Below are 13,211 nucleotides of genomic sequence, written 5' to 3'. Positions count from 1 at the left end.
TTGTTGATTTTGAGTGCCTCAGTTGTAGAATGCTCAACTGGGACACCTTCAAGACATTATAGGTGATAGAAAGAAAAACAGACTTGTTTATGAGATGTCTAGGTGCTCAGCACTTTCTAAAAATCAAGTCCTCTTTAGAGTGTCTCCAGTTGGGCACCCAAACATCAATGCATCAAGAATCACTAGTCACGGGAAAGAAATAAGAAGATCCTTTCAGGAGACATTTCTTGGGTGTCTGCATGAAAGCACAAAGAAAGGTGAGAGAACAAGATGTACATGAGAGCATTTGCCTTCATGGAATTGATTCACCCAGAGTAAGGAAGTGAAAAGCAGCGGTGTGCTAAGCACAGAGATATGTTCTGTTTTATAAAGAGAGAACAGAAAATGGAAAGTCTGAAAGAACCTGTTGTTGCTCTTAGCACTTAGAGGAACTAAAGATGGTGCCAAATTTTTTATAGCAGAAATTAAATGTTAAGGAGCAAAGTTCATAGTACAAATCTATTATAAAATGCAATAAGGAGGAACAACTTGAAAGGATACAACAGAAATCAAAAAAGGAAATAAAATCAATAAAAAGGATATGAAAGGAGCAAAGTAGAAGTGATGGGAGATATGATTACTCAACCATAAACCGAAACATGCAAAGCTGAAAATAACAAATCAAACAGGGTGCTATAGAATGTGATTGCATATTTATTTTTAAATTTATTTACTTTTCTGTCCATTGAACCCATCTGCAAAATGGGTACAATAATAATACTTAACTACCTGCCTTCTTACAGGGGCATTGTGTTGGCTGAAATCTGTACAGTGCTTTGAAAATCTAAAGCGCTAAATATGACTATCTGGGATGCTGTAAATGAAAACTTTTTAAAAACAACATTTAAACAAAACTTATTCCCTGGGTTTTATGCATGGAGCACCTGGGCAGCTATGTCCTGTAATTGATGCAGCTTGACTAGGACTCAGTTACAAGAATCTTGCCTGAAGTGACTACGGTGTGAACAAGCAAAGCCAAGCCTGCAATAGACAGAAAAGGGTGGGCTTTTCACGGAAGTTGGAGTTGGTGGTCACCACTCTGGAGTATGATAGCAACAGGGCCGGCTCCAGGCAGCAGCTTAACAAGCAGGTGGTTGGGGCGGCCAAGGGAGAGGGGCGGCACCTGCGGCAATTCGGGGGCGGCAGGTCCCTCACTCCCTCTAGGAGTGAAGGACCTGCCACTGAACTGCTGCCGCTGATTGCGGGTTTTTTTTTTTTTTGCTTGGGGCGGCAGAAATGCTGGAGCCGGCCCTGGATAGCAACATGCATTTCCATGCTGAAAAAGCAATCTAGAGCGACTTCTATATTCCTGAGATCAAGTGGTGACCCCACCCTCCTGTAAATCAGAATTACCTAAACCACCTCAGAGTTCCTCAAAATACTATTTTTGGCCCATCAGCATCACTTTACTCTTATCTGGGTTGAATCAACTGTCTGTCCTCCAAACACAACTGTCTGCCAGACAAATAGACAGCTAGGAGACAGTCTGCAATAGTTGGAAAGTAAATAAGCTGAGTATTATCAGCATGTAAGTGGTATCTCTGGGACAAGGATGAGTAAATGCTCATGACTACCTTTAGCGAGCTCATCTCCAGAAATGATCTTAACCACTGAAGAACAGATCAGCCCACAGACACCAGGGACTGCAGATTAGTCACCCATACCCAGTAATCAACTCTACCAAAGTCTGCTGACAAAACGAACACGTTATCAACAAAGACAGATCTCTTGCCTCCATTGCCAGGAGAAGATCATTTACTAGGCTGATCTGTGCTGTCTCTACCATGTGAAGGTTTGACTCCAAATAACCAATCTGATTCAGATGAATAGCCCAGTCTGTTACAAAATAGGACCCACAAGGCTTAAGACTAAAGTGAAGTGTAACAAAACGATAAAGAAAGCAAAGCTAAAAAGTGAAAGCAAGTTTGCAACAGAGTTTTAAGCAAAGAATTAAATGCTTTAAGAATATGAGGAACAAGAAATCAGCACAGGAGCATTATGTCCTCAGACCTGGCACAGGCCAGGCATAGACAAAAGCAGTTAACACTGCTAAAACGTTAACTTTTTGCCTGACTTTTCACAAAGTTAGAGGTTAGAATGCGGTATGACTTTCGTTTGCAAAGTTGAAAGGAAGCTCAGAAGGAATTGGATAATGATATCAAGAAATTACGCTGGAGAATGGATACATCGTTAGGACTAGACAGAATCCATGCCAGAACTTTATTATAGGAAGTAGCAGAAAAAATAGTTAACACATTTTTTTCAAAACCTCTTTTGTAACATGGGAAAAATCTGTGAATTGGACAGCTAGTAAAATTTCTGTAATGTAGAGAAGGCCTAAGGGATCTACTAAAGGTCTAGGAAACTAAGTGCCAATAAGCTTGGCTTTAGCAGCCTGAAAGATACTGGGAACATGAGCTAAGAATGGAATAAGACTAAGGGAACACCTAGAAGATTATAATTCCGTCATGGATGATCGGAATGGGTTCATAAAAGGAGAATTATGTCTAAGATCAAGAAACTGAGTTTTCTGAGGATATAACAAAATAATTGAAAGAGGTATGTTATGTGCATAATTTAGGAAACTATTTGTTATAACACACAAGACTAATCAAATGTATAACACAAGATATTTACATGAGTTGCTCTTGAAGACTCGAATAACATTACAGAACACTTTGGTAACACTGCTTTACCAACATCTCGATCTATTTATATTTTAAAAATAACATTTAACTTAAAAACAAAAACCACACTCTACATGTTAAAAGAAAAAATGAACAAATACTTCTATTTTTTAAAAGACAAAAAATAAAATAAGTATTTGTACAAACTATAACAGACAAATATTCAGAATAGTTAAGTACCTGTATCCATCCGCATTGTATCTTTGCTCACAAGGAAATGATTTTTGGGAAAAAATCCATATACATCTAATTGGTGGGTATGCTTTAAGTTTAATTTCAAAACAAAACTTTTCCAACAGATCAATCTCAAAATCTTCTCTTGAGTCAGTTACATTTATAAATCCCTTTTCTGTAAACAAAATATTAATATTCTGTTATAAAAGGTGCCATTTAATTAAGGAATTTGAAAATGTGCACATTTTTATTCACATTTATTATTGCAAGTTATAAATGCATTGGTCATAAAATCACTAGTGACCATTCTGTTTATCTACAAAAAGATCAGGTGTAATACTGGGTGATAACATGCAGGTTTTGTCCTGATGTTCCACTCCAGTCTATGTGTAAATGCTCTGTCTTTGAATGAACCAATCTGATTGGCTTGGTTAATAAAAGACTCAAAGACCTTTAAAAATACAGGAACTCATCCATCTTTCTGCCCTGCAAGTCATTTTGAATCGACTACAGTGATCATCCTGTGTAAATTTCTTTCACTCAATTGTAAATACTTATTCCAAATGTTAATAACTTAAGATTTATAAAATATAAAGCAATACATCACTGCCAGTGTAAGCATCTCTTGATGGCTACATCTCACAGGGCCTGCTCCAAAGTTCACAGAAATCAATAAAAGCCTTTCCAGTGACATCAGTGGGCTTAGGATCAGGTCCATAAAGAAAGAAAGAAAAAAAAAACGTGAATTGTAGTAAATAGTACTGGTTTGGGCTTTTCTTTTTAGATGGTTTTCTTCTGGCCACATCCACATGCTCTGTAAAGCACAGTTTTCTGTATCTGAAGTCCTCATTTAGCAAATAATAGGGTGGAAATTCCCACATAAACCATAAAAATGGACAATGCTTTAAAACAAGAAATGCTTCCTTTTATGTGAATTCTCCAATTTTTGTGAGCTATAAACGTCTTGGCTGTACAAATGGGACCAAGGGGAGTATTTTTTATCTTTCCAGGTGGAAAGTCATTTGAAGTTATGCTATGAGCATCAAATAGATTGGGTCTAACAGCCCACAAGTACCTTGAAATAAAGTGACACCATTTCTCTACAAAAGAGCTTAAACAAAACAGTTTTTCCTCTTATAGCTAAAAGAAAGGAGTGCAGGAGTGAGTGATCTGATCTTCACAGCCGTTCCTTTTTCTGTTTACGTGTGGCAGTTTTTGGATTTCTATTCAAAGTGTATTAAATGTAATTATTTAGGGGCCATGGGAGTCAAGTTTAAACTCCTAAGTCTGAATATGATCTTTTCTTGTTTCTGTAATTATTTTTACCTTTGAACCTGGTATTCAGCAGCTTAAACCATTTATTTTAAAATAGCTCATCTCTCCTGGAACAAAGACTGGATAATGCGCAGAATTCTTTATGCAATGCTGATAAAACAAAATGTCAGGTAACATCCAGAAACTGGATGTGAGAATAACAGACATGAAGAACTCTGCAGCTGTGGTGAATGGCCTGGTTTCTGCTGTGTTTAAAAACCTCTCTGCCACACTTGACAATCTGAGAATAAGGCTAAAATTAAAAAGGTGAGATTAGCGGGCGTACTTGAAAAGGAGCAGAGAGAGAGAGAGAGCAATTTATGCTTTTTGGCTGAAGTATTTTCTTCCTACAATAATACTGCATATATCTACTTTGAGACTACCAGGAAGGAAATCGATCCACCTCATTCATCTACAAATTGAATTAGTCAGGGGTGAGATGCTCCAGCGTGAAGAATGGGAACATTACATTTAAAAAAGCTCCATAGTTAAAATTTGGGATCCAAGGATGCAGTCTTTCTAGGCCATCCCCCAGCTTTGAAGAAGACGAAGAGAGACTTGTCTCATCCGTAAGAAGCAGCTTCAGAGGCTGGGTTTGAATTTCTCCTTCCTACTCAGAAACTTTGAGTACAACAGAGTGGCCAGTCTATTGTATTTAGTTACCATGATACAGGAAAATGTTCTGCTCAGTAAAAGACTGAAGCTGAATGTGAGCATTTCAGAAATTGAGAACTCCCATTTGAATGACTCCTTATTTCTCAGGATCATAGGCTTGTTTCATTTGTTATATGATATTATGTATATTTGCTAGCACAAATGATTCAATATTAAGATACATATTTAACAAGAAAAACAGGAATAAAATATTGCATAAATACAACAATGTGACCAAGTTACTGTTGATTTAGAAACCTTAACTTTTGCATATTCTGGCTTTTTAAATTTTAACTGGACAATCTGAATTTTAATTTAAAATTTATCTCCTGTATTTGTTAGAAGGTCAACAGGATAATTCTAAAGGATAATTAGTGAAACCTGCACAGAAAGTTTTAATTGTCCAATATTTTACATCCCCAGTCTCCCTTTGAAATGGTTGCAGTTGCCATCTTGAATTCTTTTGTTTCTGGAAATAATATTGAAAGGATGACAACACTGTGTAGGCTAGACTTCAAATTAATGTTATGGTGGTGTGTAGCGGGGTGGTCACCCCGCTCCTGCCCTGAGGGGGTTAAAGCAGCCCTGGAGAAGGCTGGGGCAGAGAAATGCTAGGCTGATTGGGGGAAGCAGACACAGGTGGGGACATGCCCCAATAAGGCCACAGCTGACCCTATAAGAGGGTTGAGGGCCAGAGACAGACACACACTCTTTCTAACTCTCTAGAGAGAGAAGGACCTGGCTGCCTGGGAAATTGAGGAGGGTACCCAGGGTGGAGCAGTGCTGGGGAAGGACAGAGGGAGCTGGGGAGTCCCAACCTCGTGAAGCCCCAGGCTTCAGGCCGAGTTAAGGGCCCACAAAAGGGTACTAGGGCAGCAGAGGGGCAGCCCAGGAATAGGCAGCAACAGCTGGTCCAACCCCCCTTGCTGATAATAAGTGGTTTACAGACTGCCATCTGCCTCAGTGAGTGGGGGCTAAATGGATACTGGCAGTAGCCACTGAGGCAAGGTGGGGATAGGGAGTTGGGGGTTCCCCTGGGGGGAAGACCCAGAGCGAGGGGGTACTGTGGTGGGCAGAACCCCTGGGCAAAGGGCACCAGGAGGGACATGGGGCCAGGGGCAAGTGAGACACCAGTCTGTAGAGGGCGCTCTGGACTGAAAGAGCTAATTCCCGAGATGACCAGCAGGAGGCGCCGCGCCGGTGAGTTGTTGCCCCGCCACATGGTGTCACTCCCAGAACTACTGTCCTTGAGGAGTAATGCAAATAACCTGGGAGCAGGTGTGATTGTGGGGTACCTGCAGGGATATGGATAATCCAGTTCTGGCTCATCTCCATTTTCAATTTCAACTTCAAGTAGAAACAGGATTTTTCCTGTATAAACATAGTGTATACACATGCAAGCAAACAGCTGAATGACTAAAAGAAAAATGTGGCACAAAGTTAACAACATGAATCTGAATTACCTAAGACTGTAACCAAAGTTGTTTTATTTGGATGTTCTGTGGAAGAACAGGTGTAATGTCCACTATCACTTCTTCCCATTGATGAGGCAAATGCATAGAGAATCCGTACCATAGAGGAGCCTTGATAATCTGTTTCTTCAAACCAGTGCCCCTAGTTTTTAATAAAGGTTTGTATTTAATATTGTGTGGTACTGTCCATTATTACGTATGTGAAAAGACTCCTCTTTTATTACCTCTTGTAATTCTTTGTTTTTAAAATGCCATTTCAATCTGAATTTATAGTTTTCATAAAAAGCTCTACATCTTATCAGTAATGGCTCCCCAACTTTAAGAAGGAGTTCAGGTAAAGATCCTCCAAGTTTTTCATTTAGATCTGCAAAATGAAAACACACCGGTGAAACAACAAATGAAATTATATTTTACTATGGGGAAAATTACTTATTTAAACTTTTCCTTCCCTCCCACACCTCATTTTCACATTTGTAAGCACCCATAGTTTTGCATCTATTATTGTATTTGTAATGATAAACAGACTATTTTTCCAGATTTATAACTAACATTAAAATGAATTATAATAGTCTAACATTTAAATAAATAAAACCAAATTCTGTCCTGACTTTCAAATCCAGCATTAACCATGTATTCACACAGGGTGCAATTCAGCACAGAATTAAGCCAATCAAAGTAAGTTTATTAAAAAAACCTGAATATCAGTATTAAACAAAAATTAAAAATATTTTTTATTAAAAGTAGATGTTAAAGATCTGTGTGAAAAATAGCAGTTACTTATGAAATGTAAAATAACACAACAATTTGTTTTTAAATGTACTATGAATAGGGCCCTACCAAATTCATGGCCATGAAAAACACATCATGGACCGTGAAATCTGGTCTCTCCCCATGAAATCTGTTTTTTTGTTTGCTTTTACCCTATACTGTACAGATTTCACAGGGGAGACCAGCGTTTCTCAAACTGGGGGTCCTGACCCAATAGAGAATTGCAAGGGGGTTGCAAGGTTATTTTAGGGGCATGGGTAGCGAGTGGAGCCCCCCTTCAGGGAGGCTAGCCCCCAGCTCCACCCCTTCTGCCCCCTCCCCGCCCGGCCGGAGCCCCAAGCCCCCCACCCCCTGCAGCTGGAGCCCCAAGACCCCTTGTCCCCCCTATGACCAGAGCTACATGCCCCACCCCCATCTGCCTGGAAGAGCCCCGAGGCCCCTCCACCCAGATGAGGCCCAAGTCGTCCCCCTCCCCCACTTGCCTGGAGGAGCCCTGGGCCAGCCGCAGCCGCACCTTCCCTCTCCTCCCCAGGCCCCAAGCTACCAGGAAAAATACGCAGTGTCTCTTCCTGAAGAAGAACCTGTGCTTTCATTATGCCCCATGCAGGTTCCGGGATGGCTGAGGAGGCGGTATCTGCTACTTAGCTTCCTGACTTCATCAGTAATTTTTCTGGAGTCCAGGGAGATTACTGATGAACCAGGGGAAGTTGAATAGCACATACCACCTTCTCAGCTGCCCCGGAACCTGCATGAGGCATAATAAAGCAAAAACTTCACCTGCCAAACCTGCAATCGGGTGTCTGGTGGTAGCGTACCCTGGCCTATTATACCCGACGCCCATGTTTAGGGGGGTCGTGGTATTGCCACCCTTATTTCTGTGCTGGGTGACCAGACAGAAGTGGCTGTTGGCCAGGTGCCCAGCTCTGAAGGCAGCGCCCAGCCAGAAGCAGTGCAGAAGTAAGGGTGCAACACCATGCCATGCCATCCTTACTTCTGCGCTGCTGCTGGCGATGGCTCTGCCTTCAGAGCTGGGCTCCCTGCTAGTAGCCACTGCTCTCCAGCTGCCCAGCTCTGAAGGCAACACTGCCACCAGCAGCAACGCAGAAGTAAGGGTAGCAGTACCGCAACCCCCCCCCTACAATATCCTTGTGACCACCCCACAACTCCTTTTTGGGTTAGGACCCTTACAATTATAATACTGTGAAATCTGAGATTTAAATAGCTGAAATAGTGAAATTTATTATTTTTAAAATCCTATGACCATGAGATTGACCAAAATGGACTATGAATTTGGTAGGGCCCTAACTATAAATAAGCATTAGAATTTAGGAGATAAATATGAGACAGAAATATAGCAGCATTACATTAGTTTTGCCTAGTAATGTGCTTCTAAACATATTTATTCCAGTGATGACAAATTTACAGCCCAGTCTTGCAAACCTTACTGAAGTGAATAGTTGCAATTAACATCAATGGCAGGATTAGGCCCCTATTTAAATAAATCTTATAGTTATGTTACCTATTGTATACAGCTTGGTGCATTCTCTGCCCAGCTCATTAGTTGCGCAGCACCGTATGTCTGTTTGAAATAACTTATTTGCTGAATATCCTCGTGGCACCTCCTGTACTCCATATACTTTCCCATTTCTTTTACTGTATTTACGATTTGTATGGATGCAACTGTAATTACACATACATTTATTTACTGAATACGAACAATAGTAAGGAAACTGGAATATTTTGTAGTTGAATAAAAGGAACTAGAAAATGTGGAGATTATAAAACAAAACACAAGGGCAATGGAGCTAGGGAAATTATAAACAGAATGAGCTGATATTACCTGAATACACTATTCGTGCTTATACTGGTAGGTGTAAACATTTGTAATTTTATGAGTGAAATTCTGGCTCCTTTGAAGTTAATGGCAAAACTCAATGAGCCCAGGATTTCAGCCTACATCTCTGGGACTGCGCTGAACCCAGGATGTTGGACTATGAGCCTCTACTACTTGAGCTAGAAGACACAGTCCTGGTAGTCTGAAGGCTGCTGAAGACTCATAAATCCCTGTGTGGTCCAGGCACTCAAGAGGGACAGAGATCCACACTGTTACACGTGCACTCTGTATGACAACATACTGAATGTTGAATTTACTTACTCATGACCTGATATGTTTCTTGGAACATATTCATGTTGCCAATAGTACCACTTATCATACATAAAACTTAAAGCTACAAGGAAAGGCAAATTTAGATAGAAAATTTCTGATGACACCCTTCCCACCTTTAATCCCCACTCATTCTCAAAATAGCTAGGTTTTAGGGAAATGGAAAATAGAGGGCTATGGGGTTAGAAATATATTTAACTCATTAGCTATGTCAAGTAAAAATGCTTGGACTTGGGCCAAAATTTTCAGACTAGGGTGCCTAAAGTTTCCAAAAGTATACATTGGCCCAATTTTCCCAGAATACACTACAGCTAATACAAAAATGCGAATTCACTCATTGCACTCGTGCACTCAATTTTTGCATGTAGTTTTTTGAGGACACTGTGTGTGTGTTAAATTTTATGGGAGCATTCATTACATTCTCCTTTGAAAATCTGACTCCACAGTTCTCCTTCAGTTGTTCAGGTTCAATCACATCAAAAATAAATACATCATGCTGTATAAAGTCTGTTGGCTTAGGAAGACATCAAGACTTGCACCTTAAAATTCAGTAAACAAAAAAAGGTAGCATTATATGCACCATACCTGTCATCGGGTGTTCTGCAAAATAACCATTCAATATCTGGTATAGGGTAGCTTTTGGATGTGCAGTTTATAATGGCCAAGTTTTCACTTTTTACAAAATAGGGCTTCCTTGGTTTACCTATTAAAAGTAATGCAAATATTTTCAGACATGCTGCAATATTTTGGAAACATCATTATCCATGTTTCTAATGTATAGGACACTTGTGAACCCACTGATGGATACCAAAAGAAACTACACCATCTGCTCAAGAAACTCCCTGAAAAAGCACAGGAACAAATCTACACAGACACACCCCTTGAATCCCGACCAGGGGTATTCTACCTGCTACCTAAGATCCATAAACCTGGAAATCCTGGGTACCCCATCATCTCAGGCATTGGCACCCTGACAGCAGGATTGCCTGGCTATATTGACTCTCTCCTCAGGCCCTATGCTACCAGCACTCCCAGCTATCTTTGAGACACCACTGACTTCCTGAGGAAACTACAATACATTGGTGATCTTCCAGAAAACACCATCCTAGCCACTATGGATGTAGAAGCCCTCTACACCAACATTCCACACAAAGATGGACTACAAACCATCAGGAACAGTATCCCCGATAATGTCACAGCTAACCTGGTGGCTGAACTTTGTGACTTTGTCCTCACCCACAACTATTTCACATTTGGAGACAATGTATACCTTCAAGTCAGCGGCACTGCTATGGGTATCCATATGGCTCCACAGTATGCCAACATTTTTATGGCTGACTTAGAACAACACTTCCTCAGCTCTCATCCCCTAACACCCCTACTCTACTTGCGCTACATTGATGACAGCTTCATCATCTGGACCCATGGAAAAGAAGCCCTTGAGGAATTCCACCAGGATTTCAACAATTTCCATCCCACCATCAAACTCAGCCTGGACCAGTCCACACAAGAGATCTACTTCCTGGACACTACAGTGCTAATAAGAGATGGTCACATAAACCCCACCTTATACCAGAAACCTACTGACTGCTATACTTAACCTACATGCCTCCAGCTTTCATCCAGACCACATCACACAATCCATTGTCTACAGCCAAGCTCTAAGATACAACCGCATTTGCTCCAGTCCCTCAGACAGAGACAAACACCTACAGGATTTCTATCAAGCATTCTTAAAACTACAATACCCACCTACTGAAGTGAAGAAAGAGATTGACAGAGCCAGAAGAGTACCCAGAAGTCACCTACTATAGGACAGGCCCAACAAAGAAAGTAATAGAACGCCACTAGCCGTCACCTTCAGCCCTCAACTAAAACCTCTCCAGCACATCATCAAGGATCTATAACCTATCCTGAAGGATGATCCCTCACTCTCACAGACCTTGGGAGACAGGCCAGTCCTCGCTTACAGACAGCCCCCCAACCTGAAGCAAATTCTCACCAGCAATCACACACCACACAACAGAAACACTAACCCAGGAACGTATCCTTGCAACAAACCCCGTTGCCAACTCTGTCCACATATCTATTCAAGGGGCACCATCATAGGACATAATCACATCAGCCACACCTTCTGGGGCTTGTTCACCTGCACATCTACCAATGTGATATATACCATCATGTGCCAGCAATGCCCCTCTGCCATGTACATTGACCAAACCGGACAGCCTCTACGCAAAAGAATAAATGGACATAAATCAGACGTCAAGAATTATAACATTACCAGTCGAAGAACACTTCAACCTCCCTGGCCATTCAATTACAGACCTCAAAGTGGTAATTCTTCAACAAAAAAAACTTGAAAAACAGACTCCAACGAGAAACTGCAGAACTGGAATTAATTTGCAAACTGGACACTATCAAATTAGGCCTAAAGAAAGACTGGGAGTGGATGGGTCATTATACAAACTAAAAACTATTTCCCCATGCTAATTTTCCACACTACTGTTACTCACGCCTTCTTGTCAACTGTTTGAAATGGGCCATCCTGATTACCACTACAAAAGTTTTTTTTACTCCTGCTGATAATAGCCCACTTTAATTGATTTGTCTCATTAGAGTTGGTTTTGGAAACCCCCATCTTTTCATGTTCTCTGTGTACATATACATATATGTAAATCCTACTGTATTTTCCACTCCATGCATCTGATGAAGTGGATTTTAGCCCACAAAAGCTTATATCCAAATAAATTTGTTAATCTTTAAGGTGCCACAAGTACTCCTCGTTCTTTTTTATATATATATTTTATGTCTGAGTTATAGATGTATAAAACAAACAAGTCTGTCACTTTAAATAATCTTGACAGACTTCCTGAGGTAAGAATCCAACACTGATTTAGACATGTATGTAAGCAGTAGCCAGTCAACATTTCTTGTTATGACAGCAGGTGTCAGACTGAGAAGGCTGATTGTATTACGCATAAACAAAGTACAAGATGAAACCAGAAGGCAAAAAATCTACCCTCAGATACCCGTACTCCCAACATGAGCAATAACTTCAATGAGAGAAATGCGTAGGCATTCAAGAACAAAATTTGGTCTTTGGATATTTGAGTTTGCCATACCTCATATTTAGGCTGTTAACAACATTAAGGCCTGGTCCACACTAACCCCCCACTTTGAACTAAGGTACGCAAATTCAGCTACGTTAATAACGTAGCTGAATTCGAAGTACCTTAGTTTGAACTTACCGCGGGTCCATACGCGGCAGGCAGGCTCTCCCGTCAATGCCGCGTACTCCTCTCGCCGAGCTGGAGTACTGGCGTCGACGGTGAGCACTTCCGGGATCGATCCCAGAAGATCGATTGCTTACCGCCGGACCCGGAGGTAAGTGTAGACCTACCCTAAGCCAAATTGTTTTGCTCAGTTCATTATATATTATGTCATTTTGTTTGTTATAATATTTTTTTCAAGTGATTTTAATGCTTGAAGAAAATAAAGAACTGTTTGTCTAAGGTCCTCATTGTATAAGCTCTTCAACCTTGACCTGGTAAATGTGTCATCTCCCTGACTTCAAGGAACTGCCTGTAGGAATCAGAGGGTAATCTAGGGCCTGATTTTCAGAGGTGTTGAACACCTGTAGCTTTCATTCAATGCAACTGGAGTTATGAGTTCTCATACCTCTGAAAATCAGCTTCTGAATCTATTTGCATTAAACCCTTGAAGGATCTACTGAGACCACTACTCAGGAGTGCTACTTCTAACCAACTCATTTAATATACACAGTGGAAAAGTCATTAATGACTTCACCTCCATAAATCTGTAACCTAGAGATGTAAAGTTCCATAAACCATTACCAATCCCCTGAGCCCGCCAGCTTCCCAATTTGGACTATGCTTGAAAGTTTATTGCACCAAGACTGATGATGACTTCACTTAA

The 13,211-nt window shown here is 40.7% G+C and overlaps 1 protein-coding gene across 1 annotated transcript in view; it reads right to left on the bottom strand.

Annotated features, from left to right (window-relative positions):
• FLT3 (fms related receptor tyrosine kinase 3) overlaps window positions 1-13,211 on the bottom strand; it is a 71,338-nt gene that overhangs the window by 26,945 nt on the left and 31,182 nt on the right. The window contains exons 5-9 of the mRNA XM_034758698.1: window positions 9,858-9,975; window positions 8,628-8,788; window positions 6,565-6,704; window positions 6,332-6,482; window positions 2,907-3,075 (exon numbers count right to left, since the gene is read on the bottom strand). Coding sequence (XP_034614589.1) covers window positions 2,907-3,075; window positions 6,332-6,482; window positions 6,565-6,704; window positions 8,628-8,788; window positions 9,858-9,975 — 739 coding nt within the window. The remainder of the gene's footprint in view (window positions 1-2,906; window positions 3,076-6,331; window positions 6,483-6,564; window positions 6,705-8,627; window positions 8,789-9,857; window positions 9,976-13,211) is intronic.

Source organism: Trachemys scripta, chromosome 1 (assembly GCF_013100865.1).
Source record: "Trachemys scripta elegans isolate TJP31775 chromosome 1, CAS_Tse_1.0, whole genome shotgun sequence".
NCBI classification, from domain to species: domain Eukaryota; kingdom Metazoa; phylum Chordata; order Testudines; family Emydidae; genus Trachemys; species Trachemys scripta.
Note: the sequence above shows the minus strand (reverse complement) of the source record. Positions and strands in the feature narration are given on the sequence as shown.